Consider the following 16,220-nt stretch of genomic DNA (forward strand, 5'->3'; position numbering starts at 1 on the left):
ACTTGTGAAATAGAACTGGAGCTTTATTGGGTGGACAATCGTGGTGGGATCAGTTGGGGCAGCCAAAGACCACCATGTTTTCGGTGAAGTTGGCCAGGTCCTGGCACAGTTTCTGGTTCTCCTCGTCTTGGCATTCATCCGCTTCAGGCCACAGCTCCACCCAGGTGTCCTTCCCGATGATGTAGCTGATGCTGGGGGAAGAGACAGGTCAGGAGGGGGAGGGGAAGGGTGGGGAGGGGGGGAGGTGGGCATGCACAGGCGCAGGGCGGGCACTCACTTGGGTTTCTCTCCCCACAGGTCAGAGGAGACGCCCCACACGAGGTAGTGGGCCCCCTCCTTCAGTTTGAGGGCTTCTCTGCACTTAATGTGACTGATGAACCTACGCTTCTGTTGAACTTGCACCTCATCGGAGCCTGAAGGGGAGGGAGAGGGAAGCTGAGCTGGGGGGAGGGACGGACACGGGGGAGGGGGAGGCAGAAAGACAGCAGACGCAGGGCTAACCTGATTTGATGATCTGCTCGATGGCCATGATGTAATCGTCAAAGTCATCCGACAGCTCCTTCCTGAGAAGTCTGGTCTTGTACACTGTGGGCGGGGGGAAAGAAGACAGCGTGGGTCCTGGGCAGGGTTGTCTGTGGGGCGCCGTCACCCAGCTCCTCCCAATCCGATACGGGCAGGACCACAGCCAGGCAGGCTCAAGCCCCCTGCCCGCCCCCCACCGCAGTTAACATACCCAGCCACACTCACAGCCATGCACACAATCACAGCCGTCCACAACAACAGTCACAGGCACAACGACAGCTGCTCCTGTCCACGGACAAACACCTCTCTCACGCACGCCCACATACCATCCCCCTCATGACCACGGTTCCCCGTGCAATCAGAGCCCCTCACAACACATCACACACACAACCACAGCCACACGTAGCAATGACCACACGCGCCGTCACACCTCCGCTCACACACAACCACGCATGTGCGCGCCGCCCCCGCCAGACTCACCATAGTCCACGCCCGGCTCGCAGGCCTTGTCCAGCCGGTCCTCCAGGTTGACCTCGTCCTCCGTGTGGTGCATGAAGCAGTTCTCTGTGGGGTGGGTGGGTGGGTGGGCGGGGGACAAGGTCTAAGTCCCGCTTCTCGTTCAGGGCCTACCACCCACGAGTATGCCCAGCCCTCCTGGGTCACCGCCCCCACCCCGTGGAATCAGGGGTCCAGTGGGCGTGGCCACCCCTCCTGGCCCCTGCGCACCCACCCTCAGCACAGCGGCATGTATCTTTGTGGCAGAGTTTGTCCAGCATCCCGTCCTCCTTCTCCGGGTGGTAGAACCGGGTGCAAGCTTCATCTGTGGGCAGACGAGATGGCGAGGGCTAGGGCCTCCACCCCAGAGACCACAGCTGGGGGGGCTCAGTTTCCCAACTCCAGTCCATCAGACCTGCTGAGGCCAGGTCCCCAACCCTGGGACCCTCAGACCCCTAACTGCCATATCCCCAGGACTACCAGACTCCTAGCTCCTGGATTCCCGGGACCCGCCAGACTCCTAGCTCCTAGATCCTTGGGACCCCCAGACTCCTAGCTCCTGGATTCCCAGGACCCTCCCAGACTCTTAACTCCTAGATCCCTGGGAACCCCAGACTCCTAACCCCTGGATTCCCGGGACCCCCAGACTCTTAACTCCTGCATTCCTGGGACCCCTAGACTCCTAATTCCCAGATCCCTGGGACCCCAGGCCCTAGGACAGCTGCTCACCCAGGTTGTAATAAGAGTACACCTTGACTGCCCCAGGCTGTATGAGCCCCACGTTAAAGTACTGGTGAACTTTGAAGGATAGACAGTCCTCCAGGCTGTGTGAGACCTGGAAAGAAGGAGGAGGTTGGTCAAGGGGGTGACATGGGAGGAAGTCCAGCATGGGGCCTGGAGGTTGGAGCAGTGGTGGAGAAACTGAGGGATCAAGAAAGGATATGGGTGGGCAAGATGGGGGGGGGGAGCAGGAATCTTTGCCAAAAAATTAATGAGCAGTTCATCAAATCCATTCTTTTTTCTCCACGGCTCATGGCTAGTTTACACTTCTCAGCATGTTTTCAGTTCCATGCGGCCATGTGATTGAGTTCTGGCCAAGGACTGCTATCTATATCCTTAAAAACATTCCATGGTTAACAAGACTGCAATAGACATTTGAAAGTTGCTAAAAGATTAGATCTTAAAAGCTCTTAACACACACACACACACTTTATAACTATGTGAGGGGATGGATGTAACTAACCTTATTGTGGTAATTATTTCCCAATATATACACATATCAAATCATTACATTGTACATCTTAAATCTACGCAATGTTATATGTCAATTAAATCTCAATAAAGTTGCAATAAATAAAGAGAAAGGAAGAAAGAAAAAAGAAAGGGAAGAATGGAGAGATGAAGGAAGGAAACAGATATACATATATATGTACATATACATAGGCATCATGTATATTTGGAGGAAAATGCTAACAATTAGTGAATTTGGGTAAAGGTTATATGGAACTTCTTCACTGTGCTCGGAAACTTGTCTGTAAGGTTGAAATTATATTAAAAAATTTAAGATACAAAAATTAAAATACAAAAAAGAAAACCATTAAAAAACCCATCTCAAAAAAAAAAAAAAAAAGAAAAGAAAAAACCCATCTCATGCACAACCCCGTTTTCTTCTAGAAAGGATGGATCCAGCAGAGAAGTCCAGAATCCTAGGGATTACAGAACCGCAAGATGGAAGGTACGTGGATCCCTGCGTGACCACATGGAGCAGAAGTCCCCTTCCTTACCTCCCGTACCAGCTGGACTTTACACGAGTAGGACATACAAGTCTCTTGTGTTGAGACCCCCATATTCTTAGGGGTTTTATTATAGTAGCTAGTGTTGCTTATGCTGACTAACATGGGGTGAGGGTACAGGGAGTTAGCAGGGAAGATATGCGGATACGAGAAGGGGAAGAAATAAGCAGGAAAGAGAAGGAATTATGTTCAAGATAAAGACAGCAAGAGAAGGCTAGATGGAGAGAAAATAAGAGAGAAATGCTAGGGGGTGGGAGCAAGGGAAGTCCTTTTTCTCCACCTAGCACTTTTTTTTTTTAAACCAAGGTGGTTTTTTCAATGGTTGTTCAAGACTCTGATGAGAAGAGGCTGGAGGGAGCAAGTGAAAAATGAGGTTGGAACATGAGTGATCAGAAGGTGAGTTGCAGGCTTCCCTAGTGGCGCAGTGGTTAGGAATCCGCCTGCCAATGCAGAGGACACAGGTTTGATCCCTGGTCTGGGAAGATCTCACATACCGCCGAGCAACTAAGCGGGTGTGCCACAACTGCTGAGCCTGCGCTCTAGAGCCCACGAGCCACAACTACTGAGCCTGTGCACCACAACCACTGAAGCCCGTGCGCCTAGAGCCCATGCTCCGCAACGATAGAAGCCACCACCATGAGAAGCCCGCGCACGAAAATGAAGAGTAGCCCCTGCTCACCGCAACTAGAGAAAGCCCGCGTGCAGCAATGAAGACCCAACGCAGTCAAAAATAAATAAATAAGGTAAATAAATTAAAAAAAAAAAAAAAAAGCTGAGATGCTTCTAGAAGGTGGGTTGACCTTGTTTTACATGCCCTTTCCTCCCACACCAGCATCCCAGACCCTGTCTCCCCTAGGCTGGGGCTGGCCTGACCTGGAGACAAGGCCAATGGAGAAGCAAAGGCCAGCCAGGTAGGGGTCAAGATCCCAATGGAAGCCTTACCTTGTCCAGGTAGATGATGAGGGTGTTCTTTGTGGAGTCTTTGTTCAGCTCATACTTAGAGATGTATCTGTCGACACCAGTGCTCAGCTGGGGAAGGGTGAGGCTTGTGAAAATCCCTCCTGCATCCCCTTCCCTCCCTCCAGCTCCTTCCAGACCCTGGGCTCCTTCCCATGGATCCCAGCCCCTGAGCCCAAGACCTTCATACCAGTTTGAGGTCATCAATATCAGGAGAGAAGCCCGTCATCATGGATATATCCAGGATTGACATAGTGGCATCCTGGTCTCCCAGGTACCTGGATGGGGCAGGGGGAGAGGGGTTGGGCCCTAAGGTGGGGTCACTGCCTGAACAAGGGGGTCATATCAGGGACTGAGGCCTCTAGTTCCCACAGAAGAGCAGAGAGTGAGACTCGATTTTAGGAAACATTCCCCCAAGGGGAATACAGGAAATGGAGCGTAATGATCAAGGTGATTAATTGCTCAGGTTCTGAAGCCCAACTGCCTGGGTACAAATCCCAGCTCTTTGTAACATTTGATGAGTTACTTAACCTCTACCTGCCTTAGTTCTAGAGAATGAAGATATAAGAATATGGGCATGTCTCACTTTGCATGATCCCGTTACCGTGGTCTAGTTGAATGGCACCAGCCCCTCAGCACCATGGTTCAGATTTCAGTACCACGGTATATTCATCGTGAGTAATGACACAAAGTACAAATCTTGTTGCTAGCTCTTCACTCCACCAATCACTTCATAAATAACAGATGCGCCTCACAACCAGTGACCAATCACATCCTTCCTTTCAGAGTCTGTTGGGTCACTGAGCATCCATTATTCAGTTCACACACAGACAGCAAGGAGTGAGTCGTGTCACTCCTTTCTCTCACAGTGGAAAAAACCTGTGTGACATTTTACAAAAATGGATCATTGAAAGAGGGAATTGGCCAACAAAGATGAAAGCACATCCATGAAATGAAGAGTGAGAACACTGGAAGTAAACTTTGAGTAAAACATAAATGGAGTTAGAGAAAAAATAGCAGACCACGGGGAGGTTGACTCTGCTGCCGTTTGCAAGACTAGCTACGTGGCCAGAGGAACTTAGTGAGGCAAACTGATCAACATAAATGAGGAAAGTGGTTGTGACAAAAAGGATGTGGAGGTCCCAGAGGAAGGGACGCCAGCAAAAACCATCACATTAAAGGGTCTCTTGGATATCTGATGACGTTGAAAGCTCAAAGAATGAAATATTGGAAGTTGACCCAAACTTAGAAGAGAACGTGACAATTCACTATGGCACGAAAAGATGCTTGCTTTATCTCATAAGTTAGACAAAGAGAAAAAAGGAGACACTGTCCCAACCACAGTGCTTTGGATAAGTGTTTTACAAAGGGGGGAAAAAGGAACCCAACCAATTGTTGTCTCAGTGTTCTAATGTTTTAAATTACAGTGTACTCAACAAATACTCATCTTACTATACTTTCGTTTCTCCAGACCTTTAAAACTGGCAGTGTGAGAGTTTTTGATGTTGTGACTAAAATTTTTAAAGGTCATGGAAAACCATAATTCAAAAAGAGTCATGTACCGAAATGTTCATTGCAGCTCTATTTACAATAGCCAGGACATGGAAGCGACCTAAGTGTCCATCAACAGATGAATGGATAAAGAAGATGTGGCACATATATATATAATGGAATATTACTCAGCCATAAAAAGAAATGAAATTGAGTTATTTCTAGTGAGGTGGATGGACCTAGAGTCTGTCATACAGAGTGAAGTAAGTCAGAAAGAGAAAAACACATACCATATGCTAACACATATATATGGAATCTAAAAAAAAAAAAGGTCATGAAGAACCTAGGGGCAAGACGGGAATAAAGACACAGACCTACTAGAGAATGGACTTGAGGATACGGGGAGGGGGAAGGGTAAGCTGGGACAAAGTGAGAGAGTGGAATGGACATATATACGCTACCAAACGTAAAATAGATAGCTAGTGGGAAGCAGCCGCATAGCACAGGGAGATCAGCTCGGTGCTTTGTGACCACCCAGAGGGGTGGGATAGGGAGGGTGGGAGGGAGGGAGACGCAAGAGGGAAGAGATATGGGGACATATGTTTACGTATAACTGATTCACTTTGTTATAAAGCAGAAAGTACAGAAACTAACACACCACTGTAAAGCAATTATACTCCAATAAAGATGTTTAAAAAAAATAAAATAAAGGTCATGGAACAGTTGTAATTTCACGGATGATTAAGATGACTTTGTACAGACTCAGCTTACATTGTCATTGCTAGTCTCACACTGCCATGCAAAGTGAGGACTGCTTGCTGTCTCCTTGTGGGTATTTAGCACTGGACTACATGCACAATACACTCTCAGAAAGCATTAAGCATCACAGTTATTATTTGTAAGAAGTCTTGCTAGAGACAGAGGGATGGCCAAGATGAACCCCAGTGACCCATCTCTTACCTTGTACAGATGTCAAGGATCATGGAGGCTTTGGCGTCCTGAGGCTTCTTGACTAGAAACACAGAAGACAGAAGGATGAGGTAGGGGGTTTCCTGGGTTCTGATCCAAGAGGGAGGGAGACATTAGCATGGGGGTGGTGGAAGGGTGACAGATAGGGTCTGGACTCCTTTTACCTGGTTGGGGGGCTGGATATATGGAAACCCGGAGGTCAAACTTTTTGCAGGTGACTTTGTCTTTGAGTTTGGCGTGGTACACGGTCACCACCTGGCGAGATGAGAGGGGAGACAAGGTGTCAGCCCACTTGACTTGGGAAGGGGAGGGTGCCTCCAGGGCAGAGGGACCTAGAGAAAGTGGTGGGCCAAGAAGGTGTGTGTTCCCGTTCCTTACCGACAAGGTACCCTGTCCTTTCCCTTGAGCCGTTAATGTGAAATCCTCATTTGCCTTGGTCTGTGGGGAGTGGGGAGAGAGAAGAGAGAGCCCTGGGAACCAAGCCTTCCCCTGGCTGTGATGGGCATCTGCCCTCCCTCCCGCCTCCTAGCAAACTCTGACTGGCATGGAGGATGAAAGTGATGAGGGTTTGGCCAGGTGGCTATACCTCTTCTGAGCGCAGGAGGCTAGCAGATTCCCAGAAGATACGATGCCTTATCAGAGAGCTGCGGCTGGGTAGTTGGATGGACACGTCCAGGTTCAGCTCCTTGTGATCAGGGACATCCTTCTGGTACTGGGCCAAGGCTTGGAACACCATGAAAGTGGCCTGTTGCCCGTGACAGAGAAAGAGGGTGAATCTGGGCGACTGAGAAAGTGGTTAGAATCTACTGAAGGATGAAGAGACTCAGATCAGACTTGGGGCCCTGAGGCTGTGACCTAGAACCCACCAGAGAGGGTGAGAATACCACTGGGGTTTGCTGGATACCGAGGACATGTCCTAGAACTCTCTGAGTGAGAGAGGTTCAGACCAGAACTTGGAGACACTGGGAACATGTCTAGAACCCACCAGAAAGTATAAACATAAGACTGGAAGTCTAGCCACACTGAGAAGGTGGTCTAGACCCATCCAGAGGAGAGAGTCTGAGACAAGAGTTTAGAGGCACTGAGAATGTGTCTAGAACCCACTCACGAATAAAAGAATAAAATTGGAATCTGGGAACACTAAGCATCTGATCTAGAACCCAAAATTGACACCGAGAATGTGATTGAGAGCCCACCAGCAAGAAAAAGGGTTAAACTGGAATCTCAGGTTGCTGGAGTTTGAGGTTACTGAACCCATGGTCTAGAACTCATTAGGGACTGGAATAACTGAGAACCTGGTCTAAAACTCACAGTAAGATGTGGTAACACTGAGAGCTTGATGGAACTGAGAACATGGCCTAGAGCCCACCAGTGGGAGAGAAAGGCTTGGATAATGGCCTAGAATCATTAAGAACCTGGTCTAGAACCCACCAGTGAGACAGGATAAGATGGGAATGTGGTAGAAATGGGAACATGGTCTAGAACCTACAGGGGGAGAGAGAGGCTCACACCTGAACCTGGGCCCTGAGGACATGATCTAGACACCAGGATGGAAAAGAAGGCTCAGAACACAGCTTGGGGCATCCAGAATGTAGTCTAGGATCCATAGATGGGTTTGCAATTAAAAAAAAAAAAGATTTCTCAACTTCATTCCAATCATCCTGGCTCATGGGACAGAAGCACTGCCTCTCTTGGTCTCAGTGTCTTCTCCAGAAAGCTAATGGGAGGCCATAGGGGGTTGGGATGCAGGTGCCTGGGGGTGTGGGGCTACTTGCCTGCGTGGAGCCATAACCACCTCCATAGTATCTCTGCTCATTGAGCCAGCGCACAACAGGAGGCACAGAGTCAAAGTCTTTGAGCGCCAGCAGAGCCAAAAGGGCGTAGGATGTGGCTTCCACGTTGTAGAGCTTCTGGCCACGCTCCTCCCAGCGGTTCCTTTCTGCAGGGAGAACCCCCACCCCATAATGCTCACTGCTCTGTCCAGCCTGTAAATAGCTCAGAGAAAGCTCAGAAAAAAGACTCATAGTAGACCTCTTGGTGTTCAGGTGTCCTGGCCCACATTCAAGGTCCTCAATCTGCTGGCTTCTGCCTCATTCTCTTCCCTCATTAACCTTCACTTCTCCATTTGAATTCTGAACTGCAGCCCCACTGCAGGAGATTCCCTAAACTTGCCATGCTCATTCTTACCTCTGAGCCTTTGCATATTCTGTTCCCTTGACTTGGAGCACCTTTTCTCCATCCACTCCTGGTTAGTTCTTACCCACCCTATACAATTCAGCTTCAATGGCACCCCAAGATTGGGTGAGGCCCTTCTTCCTGCTGTCTCTCAAAGTATCCTGTGCTTCTCCCGTCCCAGCACTATGACGCTCTACAGTAATCTATTAACTCATTTCTTTCTTCAATTGGAGTGTGAGGCCATAATGGCAGGAGCTGTGCTGTATTCACTGTGGTGTCCCAAGTGCCTAAGAAAGTAACAATGGCAGAGACTGTCACTAAGAACAATACCCTCCTCTTCCTGGGTACACAGTTGGACTACATCTCCCAGATGCCTTTGCAGGTAGGTATGGCCACATGACTGAGCTCTGGCCAATGGAATGTGCACGGCAATGATGGGGACCCTTCCATGCCTGGTCCACCTCCATTGCACAGTCTTCCTACTTCCCCTTCAGCTTGGATGGGATGTGTTCTGAGGCCCCAGAGTGGCAGAGCCTGGAAAAGATAGAGGCCTGGATCCCTGCATCACTGTATGGAGGAGAGCTGTTCACCAACAACAAACTTTCGTTGTGTTAAGCCACTTTAGTATATGTTACATTATGTTACTTGAGATATCTTATTATCAGTGAGTGCAAACATGATACAGTGTCATCACTGTGCTGAATTCCCTATGGCATTATCCTATCGGATCTTAATTACCCTTGAGATAATGATATTATTAACAATATTAAAGGCAATGATGCTATCAGTGATAGAGCTCTTACAGTATGCTAGACCCTTTTCTACTTGCATTATTCATTTAATCTTTACAACCACCCTATGACATAGGTATCATTTTAAGATGAGGAAACTAAGGTCCAGAGAGGCTAAGCAACTTGTGCAAGGTCAGACAGTGAGAAAGTGGCAGAGTGGGATTTCAATCTATATCTGTCTGATGTCAGAGCCCATGTTCTTAATGACACCTCACTGCCGTGTCATAGCAAGTGCTCAACACACAACATTCAACATTGTTGAATGAATTGTGCAATGAACCTTCTCGTGTGGCTTACATTGCGAACTTTTCACACCATAGAGTCATCCATCCCAGCTCAGCTTGGAGCTGTCCATCCCAGTGCAGCTTAAAGCCATGCATCCCAGCTCGAGAGGGCCACCCTGACACCCCAGCCATGCATCCCTCTTTACCCCCCCAGGCTGCCCCTCACCTGTGGCTGTGTTCAGAAATTTGTTGACGAGGGCATCATCCAGCTTGCCCAACAGAGCCAGGGCGTAGCCAGCAATGGCCACAGTATATGGTCTTTGCAACTCTATGTAGTGGTCTTCAAGGAAGTCTCCTGCCTTAGTGATGCTGCGCCCCAGGCTCTATGAGAAAGAGGATTGGGTACTCTGGTCAGGTGGGCGTTGCTGCCACAGAGAACTGGTAAGGATCACATAAGCATCACTTCTTGGGCACCAGGTGGTTTCTGTCCTTGGGACCTATCTGCCTTGCATCTGTCTATTTTCGAGGGTTTCCCAATGTGAGCTGCTTTGTTGCTGAGTACCTACTCTGTGCTGGGGTGGGGGGGGCGGGGGAGTCTATATACCCTGTGTTGTGCTAGTAAATGTTTAAACAACATGGTTAACAACCAGCTCTCCAGTGGAGGCACGGGATTGGGGGGTGGATGGGTGGAGGGGCTGCTAGTTTATAGATTGCCAATTACTGTGGTGTAAAAACTTCCACGATGGTCAATTTCAAGCTACTAATGTGATGTCCCTGAACATGCAGTGGGGAAGAGATGCCCCCAAAAGGCACTCGTAAGCTAGTATGAGGCAGATTCAGCACACCAAGGGAACACCTCTTATCCAATCATTATCATCATCACAGCTAGCTCTTACTATGTCCCAGTCATATATCCGCTCATTTAATCTCATAAAATCCTATGAGACAGGTATGATTTTCATCATTATCCTGCTGTGCAGATAAAAATACTGTGACCCAGAAAGATGGGGATTGGGGGAAGACATGATTTGAAGTGTTTGCTTATTTCCATGGCGTCAGTACTATCATGGCTGATTTCAACCTAGCAATGTGGCATCACTGAATGTAGATTTGGGAAGAGACGGGCAGTAACACAACATCATATAATATTTCCACCATACAGATACAGTAAACAAAAGTAACCTCAAGAGAATATGATAAAAGGTAGCAAAATATTTAGGAAGTGATACATTTTAAGCGTTTATTACCTGTGTTTTTAGTGTTTAATGTTTGCAGTTTAACTGTAAGTTTATATAATTTAATTTTTAACAATGATTGTCTTTAACAACCAGCTTGCAAAGTCCTGGAAATTTAACACCTGGCTTCCACAAGCTGGGCAGCACCCTGTTGGTTTAAACGCCAGCAGTCTGGTTCCACAGCCTATGCCATACTTCACGCTGTGTTGTGGAAGAAAAAATCCTTTTGCCTGCCCAGCTATCCCTCCTACATCTGTCCTTGACTGTTGTAAGAATACCTCCTCCCTCTCATTCACACGGCCACAGTGGAAGCAGCCATATTTGCCCACTAAGACCTACTTCCTGGCCTCAGCTGATTGGTCCAGGGGTGAATCCCCGACCCAAGCTGAGCCAATCAGAATCCTTCACTGGGAATCTGAGCTCTAGCCTTGGTCTGACTATTTCGCCAAGGAAGACAGCCATGTTCTGCCAGTCAGGCTGGATGGCAGGGAAAAGTTGAATTCTTGGGCAAGAAGGGAATGAAAGACATGTGAGAACACGAAGAACAAAGCATCCTGGCAGAGTCCCTGAGGCTATTTTCATTTTTTTTTTTTTTGACTTCACAGGCATGTGGGATCTTAGTTCCCCAACCAGGGATCGGACCTTAACCACTGGACAACCAAGGAAGTCCCTACTTTCATCTTTGAATTCGATAAATTCTTAGATCCCTAAAATAAAATTCCCATCTATTTTTGTACAATCTAGGTCACATGTATGATAACTAGGACACATGTGTGACATCTAGGACAACTCAGAGAGTCCTAAAAAAAAGCAAAGATTATTATACCCATTTCACAGATGCACGTACTGAGGCCCAGCAAGGGGAAGTGCCTGAGAGTCAGGATTTGAGGTCAGTTCTGTCTGACCCCACAGTTCTAGTGCTCTTTTCTGCTATAATTTCTCTCAAATCCTCAAGGTTGGAACCAGGAAGGCCTGGGTCCCTCTCGGGCATAAAAGGTAACAGCCCCCTCCCCTCCACCTCTTTTCTGGGGTTCTGAGGAGGGAGAAGCAGCTGGCTGAAGGGGAGGCCCTGAGGTTCCCCACTAGGGCAACTAAAATTCAAACAACCCACTCTGAAAACCCCAGGGCAAAGCAGATTGAGTGATTACAGATTCTCAGGAGCCTGTCTTTCTAAGCTTCTCTGCTTCAGAACCAAAACTAGAGGAAAAGGGGATAGCAGTGAGCCAACATTTTGAATGCTTTTCCTTTTGGGGTCATGGATCCCTTTAAAAATCTCCTGCAAGATCCCTCAGACTAAGGTAATAATCTTGAGGATTCCGCCCCCACTCCCCTTTTAGCTCTGTGTCCCGAGTTTTCTTTAGGGAAGCAGCAAGGATACAGATGTAGGAGTGTTGTGGAAAGCAAGCTGAAGGGGCTTTTGTTGAAATTGGCTACAACTCTCTGACAATGGTAAAGCAGGCAGAAAGGACCCGATCTTTGATTTCTCTGAGCCTCAGTTTTCTCTTCTGTAAGCTGGGGATAATAAGAGTAGCCTACCTCTTGGGCTGTTACAAGGATTACAGGACTTAAACTTGTCACACTCTTAGATGAGTTATCTTAGTTAGATACTCTTATGGCTGCTGTGGTGGTTGTTACCGCACTGGGAGGACTGGAAATGGCCCGAAAGCAACACCTCACCTTCCCAGGTGGATGTGTCCTGCGTGGGGGAGAGGAAGAAGGGAGAGAGCGGGGGACACTTACGTTGACCTGTCCCTCGCAAATGTCTTTAGACTCCTGCAGCGCGATGAGAACAAACGCCGTGAGGGACACGTCTTTCTCCTCGGGATTCTTGAAGCCACCCTAGAGGAGAAGCAGGAAACAAGGATAGGGTCACCAATGTGTTCCCACACGCCAACCAACCCCCCTGTAGGATCAGCCGGTCAAGGCAGCGCTGGGTCTCTTCCCAGTTTCTCCCCAGGAGGGTCAAGCTCTTTGGTATTCATTCATTCATTCTGCAAATGTTGCTGATGGTGTGGTTGAGATGTTGGATGAAAACCAGACTACGGCCCCAGCCCTCATGGAACTCCCCATCTGGTAGGGGAGACAGATAGGAACCAACCAGCTCATCAACAAATATATAATTACAAACTGATGAGTGCTGCACTGGAGAAGTGGATGTGGCATTGAGAAAGGACAGTGGGAGTGTGACTCAGTCACGGAAAAGTGTCCCTGAGGGATGATAGCTGGAACCACAATCGGAACAGTGAGTAGGAGTAAACTCTCAAAGAGGGCAGGTGTTAGCATGCCAGGCAGCAGGAACAGCATGTGCAAAGGCCCCGTGTCTGTATAGAGCAAGGCTCCCAGCAGTACGGGAGGAGTGTGGAAAGAAGGAGGTAAGGCTATGAGGCTGGAAGCCTGAAAGGTCAGGCTAAGGCATCAATTCTCCAACTTAAGCACACCTGGTGGGGGTGGTGGGGGGAGGGTGTTAAAACTTAGATTCCTAGGCGGTGCCCCTAAATTTTCTGGTTCAGTGCATCTGGAGTCCAGCCTGAGAATTTCTGACATTTTGCATTTCTTTTTTTTTTTTTTTTTTTTTTTGCGGTACGCGGGCCTCTCGCTGTTGTGGCCTCTCCCGTTGCGGAGCACAGGCTCCGGACGCGCAGGCTCAGGGGCCATGGCTCACGGGCCCAGCCGCTCCGCGGCATGTGGGATCTTCCCGGACCGGGGCACGAACCCATGCCCCCTGCATCGGCAGGCGGGCTCTCAACCACTGCACCACCAGGGAAGCCCCACATTTTGCATTTCTAACAAGTTTGCAGATACTGCTGATGCTGCTGGCCTGGGGAGCACACTTTTAGGACCACAGCTCTGAGTTCTGTGTTTAAGAGCAATGGGGAGCCAGGGGAATTTCGTTTTGCACCAGATCCTGCAGGTCTCTGGTTTTTGCAAGGGAGGAATGACACTTTCAGTTCCCTCATTTCCCTATTCCCACACACAGTGAATTGGGCAGTGGGTGGATGACGGAATCTTCCTCCCGTCCATCCTGTGATGCTCAGGTGCCCTCCTCTCCCAGCCTGCTCCGAATCCCTGCCTCTTACAATCATTTCTTGGTGTATCACGGGCCCATCCTCCTGGAAGACTCCATCAGGCTTCTGCTTCTCTAGGATCAGCCATTTGACGGCCCCACAGAGGACCTGGGAGTCGATGGCGATGAGGTTGGAGGCCAGTGCGAAGACCTTGACCACGAAGGCTGTCAGCCTGGTGGGTGGGTACAGAGCATGAGCCAATTGTCTCTGGGATCCGGAGACTGGCATCCCAGACAACCAATGAGCAGAGAGAGGCGGGGCCTAGCCTGGTTGGCCCAGGTTCCCTTCCCAAATCTCAGGGCCCAGCGTTGCCTGCAGGTTACACAGGGGGCTGGTACCTTGACTCTGGGTGGCGACCCGCCTAGACCACCCCAGGCCGGGATCCAGGCCCTGCTCAGGGAGGTGCAAGGCTGAGGATGGGCAAGCTGATCATGGAGACTCACCAGGTGCTGGGTGGCCGGTTCAGGAAGGCGGCGAAAGCCGAGTTGGGTTGTCTGTAGGCCAGCTGCTGGGTGTACCCTGCAGGGAGGAGAGAAGTGTCACTAGAGGCTGAGTGGAGGGGGTGGCTGGGGTGGGTAGGCCAGGTAGGGGAGGGGCTTAGAAAGAGGATAAAGATTCTGTGAGGGGCGGGACAGGGGTCCAGAGAGGAAAGGTGGGGCTCTGGGCAGGGGGCGGGCGTATAGGAGGGAGGGGAGCTTAAAGCGGAGAGGGACTCAGAGAGGGTGGGAGGATCAGAGAGAAGAAGGGGAAGGAGTTCTCAGAGGAGAGGGGATTCAGAGAGAGGAGGGTTCTCAAAATGGGTTCTCAGGGGCAAGCGGGCCTCAGCGGGGGAGGGAGCTCAGAGAGGGGCTCAGAGAGGGGTGAGGGAGTGGTCTCAGAGGAGGGGCGGGGCCTCGAGATGGGCGGGGTCTCAGGAGTGGAGGGGGCGCAGAGGGGCAGGGTCCAGGGGTGGAGGGGTTTCATAGGAGCGGGTCTCAGAGAGGTGGGGTCTCAGGGGCGGAGGGGGCTCAGAGGGGCGGGTGGGGCACACACCCCTCTTGATGAGCTCCAAGGACTCCTGCCGCTTCTCCAGGCCGAACTTATCCCACTGTTCTGTGTTGTCCAGGTAGTGCACCGCGATGACCGTGGGTGTCATGCTGATCATGTTCTGCTCCCCACAGCCCGAGGGGGTTTGGATGAGGTGCTTCAGCCGCTCCCCGTTGATGGCGTCCTCTGTCAACTGGGCCACTGGGGTCCCTGCAGCCAGGCGTGAGGATGGCACTCAAGTCTGGGGCTGCCCCCAGCATTTCCAGGTTCTGACCAGCCAGGGCCCAAGGGGTCAGGGACAGCTGGGAGCATGTCAATGATGGAAGTGATGCACGGCTGAGTGGCTAGAGGGGGCTCTGCATTTGTGGGCAGTGGGAGTGGGTTTCTGCTTCACAGGGGAACTCCGGTCCCTGGGTCCTCTGGTTACACCAGTGGTAAAATAATTCCAGGAACAACAACCATGAATACTTTTATCATGCTTAATGCTATTTGCTAGGCTCTGTTCTCACACCATACAGTATCTCATTTAATCCTCCCAACAGCCCTTAGATGTCGATACTATTATTCGCCCCTATCACAGATGAGGAAACCAAGGGTCTCCTCCCAAAACCTTACAGCTCTCAAGTTGCAAGGTGCCTTTCCAGCTCCGTCTTGCCCCTTCTTGCCCCAGTTCTCCATCCGAGGCAATTAAATCCAGAATTTCTTCTCTTGAACTCTACTGCTTCTTTATCAGCAAAAGCTATTTGCTGAACTAAGTACTGCCTGGAGCCTTCTATAAAGCAGATTAAGGAGGGGTTCTAGCTGAAGAGGAGGCGGGAAACACAGTGGTTAAATACTCCTGGGATTAGATGGAACTGGGCTCCCTGCTTAGGAGTCATGGCCCCCCAACACCATTCTGGGTCCCCTGGGATTGGGGCCAAGGGCATCTCACCTTGCAGGAGGATCTTGGTCTCTGACTCCGTGTCTGGGACTTGGTCACTGAGATCAGCAGCTTTGATTTCCTCTCGCTGCACTCCCTCTGCCGGGTGAATGGGAGACACAGATGGCACCAGCCCCCTCCCACCCCACCCTGCATCACCACCCAGGCCTCACCCCCTCTGCCTCGCTGACTCACTTTGGCCCAGATGTTCTGGATCCAGTGTGCGGACAGCCACAGTTTTGTTGACTCTCATTCCTTCTGGCTGGACAGTGTTAGGGGTAGGGGGAGTCGTGTGAATAAAAGGGCAGACAGACAGACAGTCAGCAGGGCACTGTTCTTGGGATTACTGTAGCATAAGGCATGATGGCCTCCACCTGACCTTAGCTGTATGACTGGAAGTCAGTTACTTAACCTGTCTGTGCCTCAGCTTCCTTCCTTATAAGGAGGTAATATAAACATCTACCTCGGGCTTCCCTGGTGTTGCAGTGGTTGAGAGTCCGCCTGCCAATGCAGGGGACACGGGTTCGTGACCCGGTCCAGGAAGATCCCACATGCCAC

The 16,220-nt window shown here is 50.0% G+C and overlaps 1 protein-coding gene across 1 annotated transcript in view; it reads right to left on the reverse strand.

Moving 5' to 3' along the window:
- C3 (complement C3) overlaps nucleotides 1-16,220 on the reverse strand; it is a 35,346-nt gene continuing 19,126 nt past the window's right edge. Inside the window, exons 22-41 of the mRNA XM_032626759.1 lie at nucleotides 15,858-15,924; nucleotides 15,675-15,761; nucleotides 14,750-14,953; nucleotides 14,161-14,236; nucleotides 13,730-13,889; nucleotides 12,393-12,491; nucleotides 9,644-9,800; nucleotides 8,003-8,166; nucleotides 6,814-6,972; nucleotides 6,606-6,665; nucleotides 6,392-6,482; nucleotides 6,219-6,270; nucleotides 3,958-4,045; nucleotides 3,753-3,839; nucleotides 1,747-1,852; nucleotides 1,253-1,342; nucleotides 1,003-1,086; nucleotides 502-585; nucleotides 278-413; nucleotides 1-191 (exon numbers count right to left, since the gene is read on the reverse strand). Of these exons, the coding sequence (XP_032482650.1) occupies nucleotides 50-191; nucleotides 278-413; nucleotides 502-585; nucleotides 1,003-1,086; nucleotides 1,253-1,342; nucleotides 1,747-1,852; nucleotides 3,753-3,839; nucleotides 3,958-4,045; nucleotides 6,219-6,270; nucleotides 6,392-6,482; nucleotides 6,606-6,665; nucleotides 6,814-6,972; nucleotides 8,003-8,166; nucleotides 9,644-9,800; nucleotides 12,393-12,491; nucleotides 13,730-13,889; nucleotides 14,161-14,236; nucleotides 14,750-14,953; nucleotides 15,675-15,761; nucleotides 15,858-15,924 (2,193 nt within the window). The 3' untranslated portion in view covers nucleotides 1-49. The remainder of the gene's footprint in view (nucleotides 192-277; nucleotides 414-501; nucleotides 586-1,002; nucleotides 1,087-1,252; nucleotides 1,343-1,746; nucleotides 1,853-3,752; nucleotides 3,840-3,957; nucleotides 4,046-6,218; nucleotides 6,271-6,391; nucleotides 6,483-6,605; nucleotides 6,666-6,813; nucleotides 6,973-8,002; nucleotides 8,167-9,643; nucleotides 9,801-12,392; nucleotides 12,492-13,729; nucleotides 13,890-14,160; nucleotides 14,237-14,749; nucleotides 14,954-15,674; nucleotides 15,762-15,857; nucleotides 15,925-16,220) is intronic.

Source organism: Phocoena sinus, chromosome 3, assembly GCF_008692025.1.
Source record: "Phocoena sinus isolate mPhoSin1 chromosome 3, mPhoSin1.pri, whole genome shotgun sequence".
NCBI classification, from domain to species: Eukaryota; Metazoa; Chordata; class Mammalia; order Artiodactyla; family Phocoenidae; genus Phocoena; species Phocoena sinus.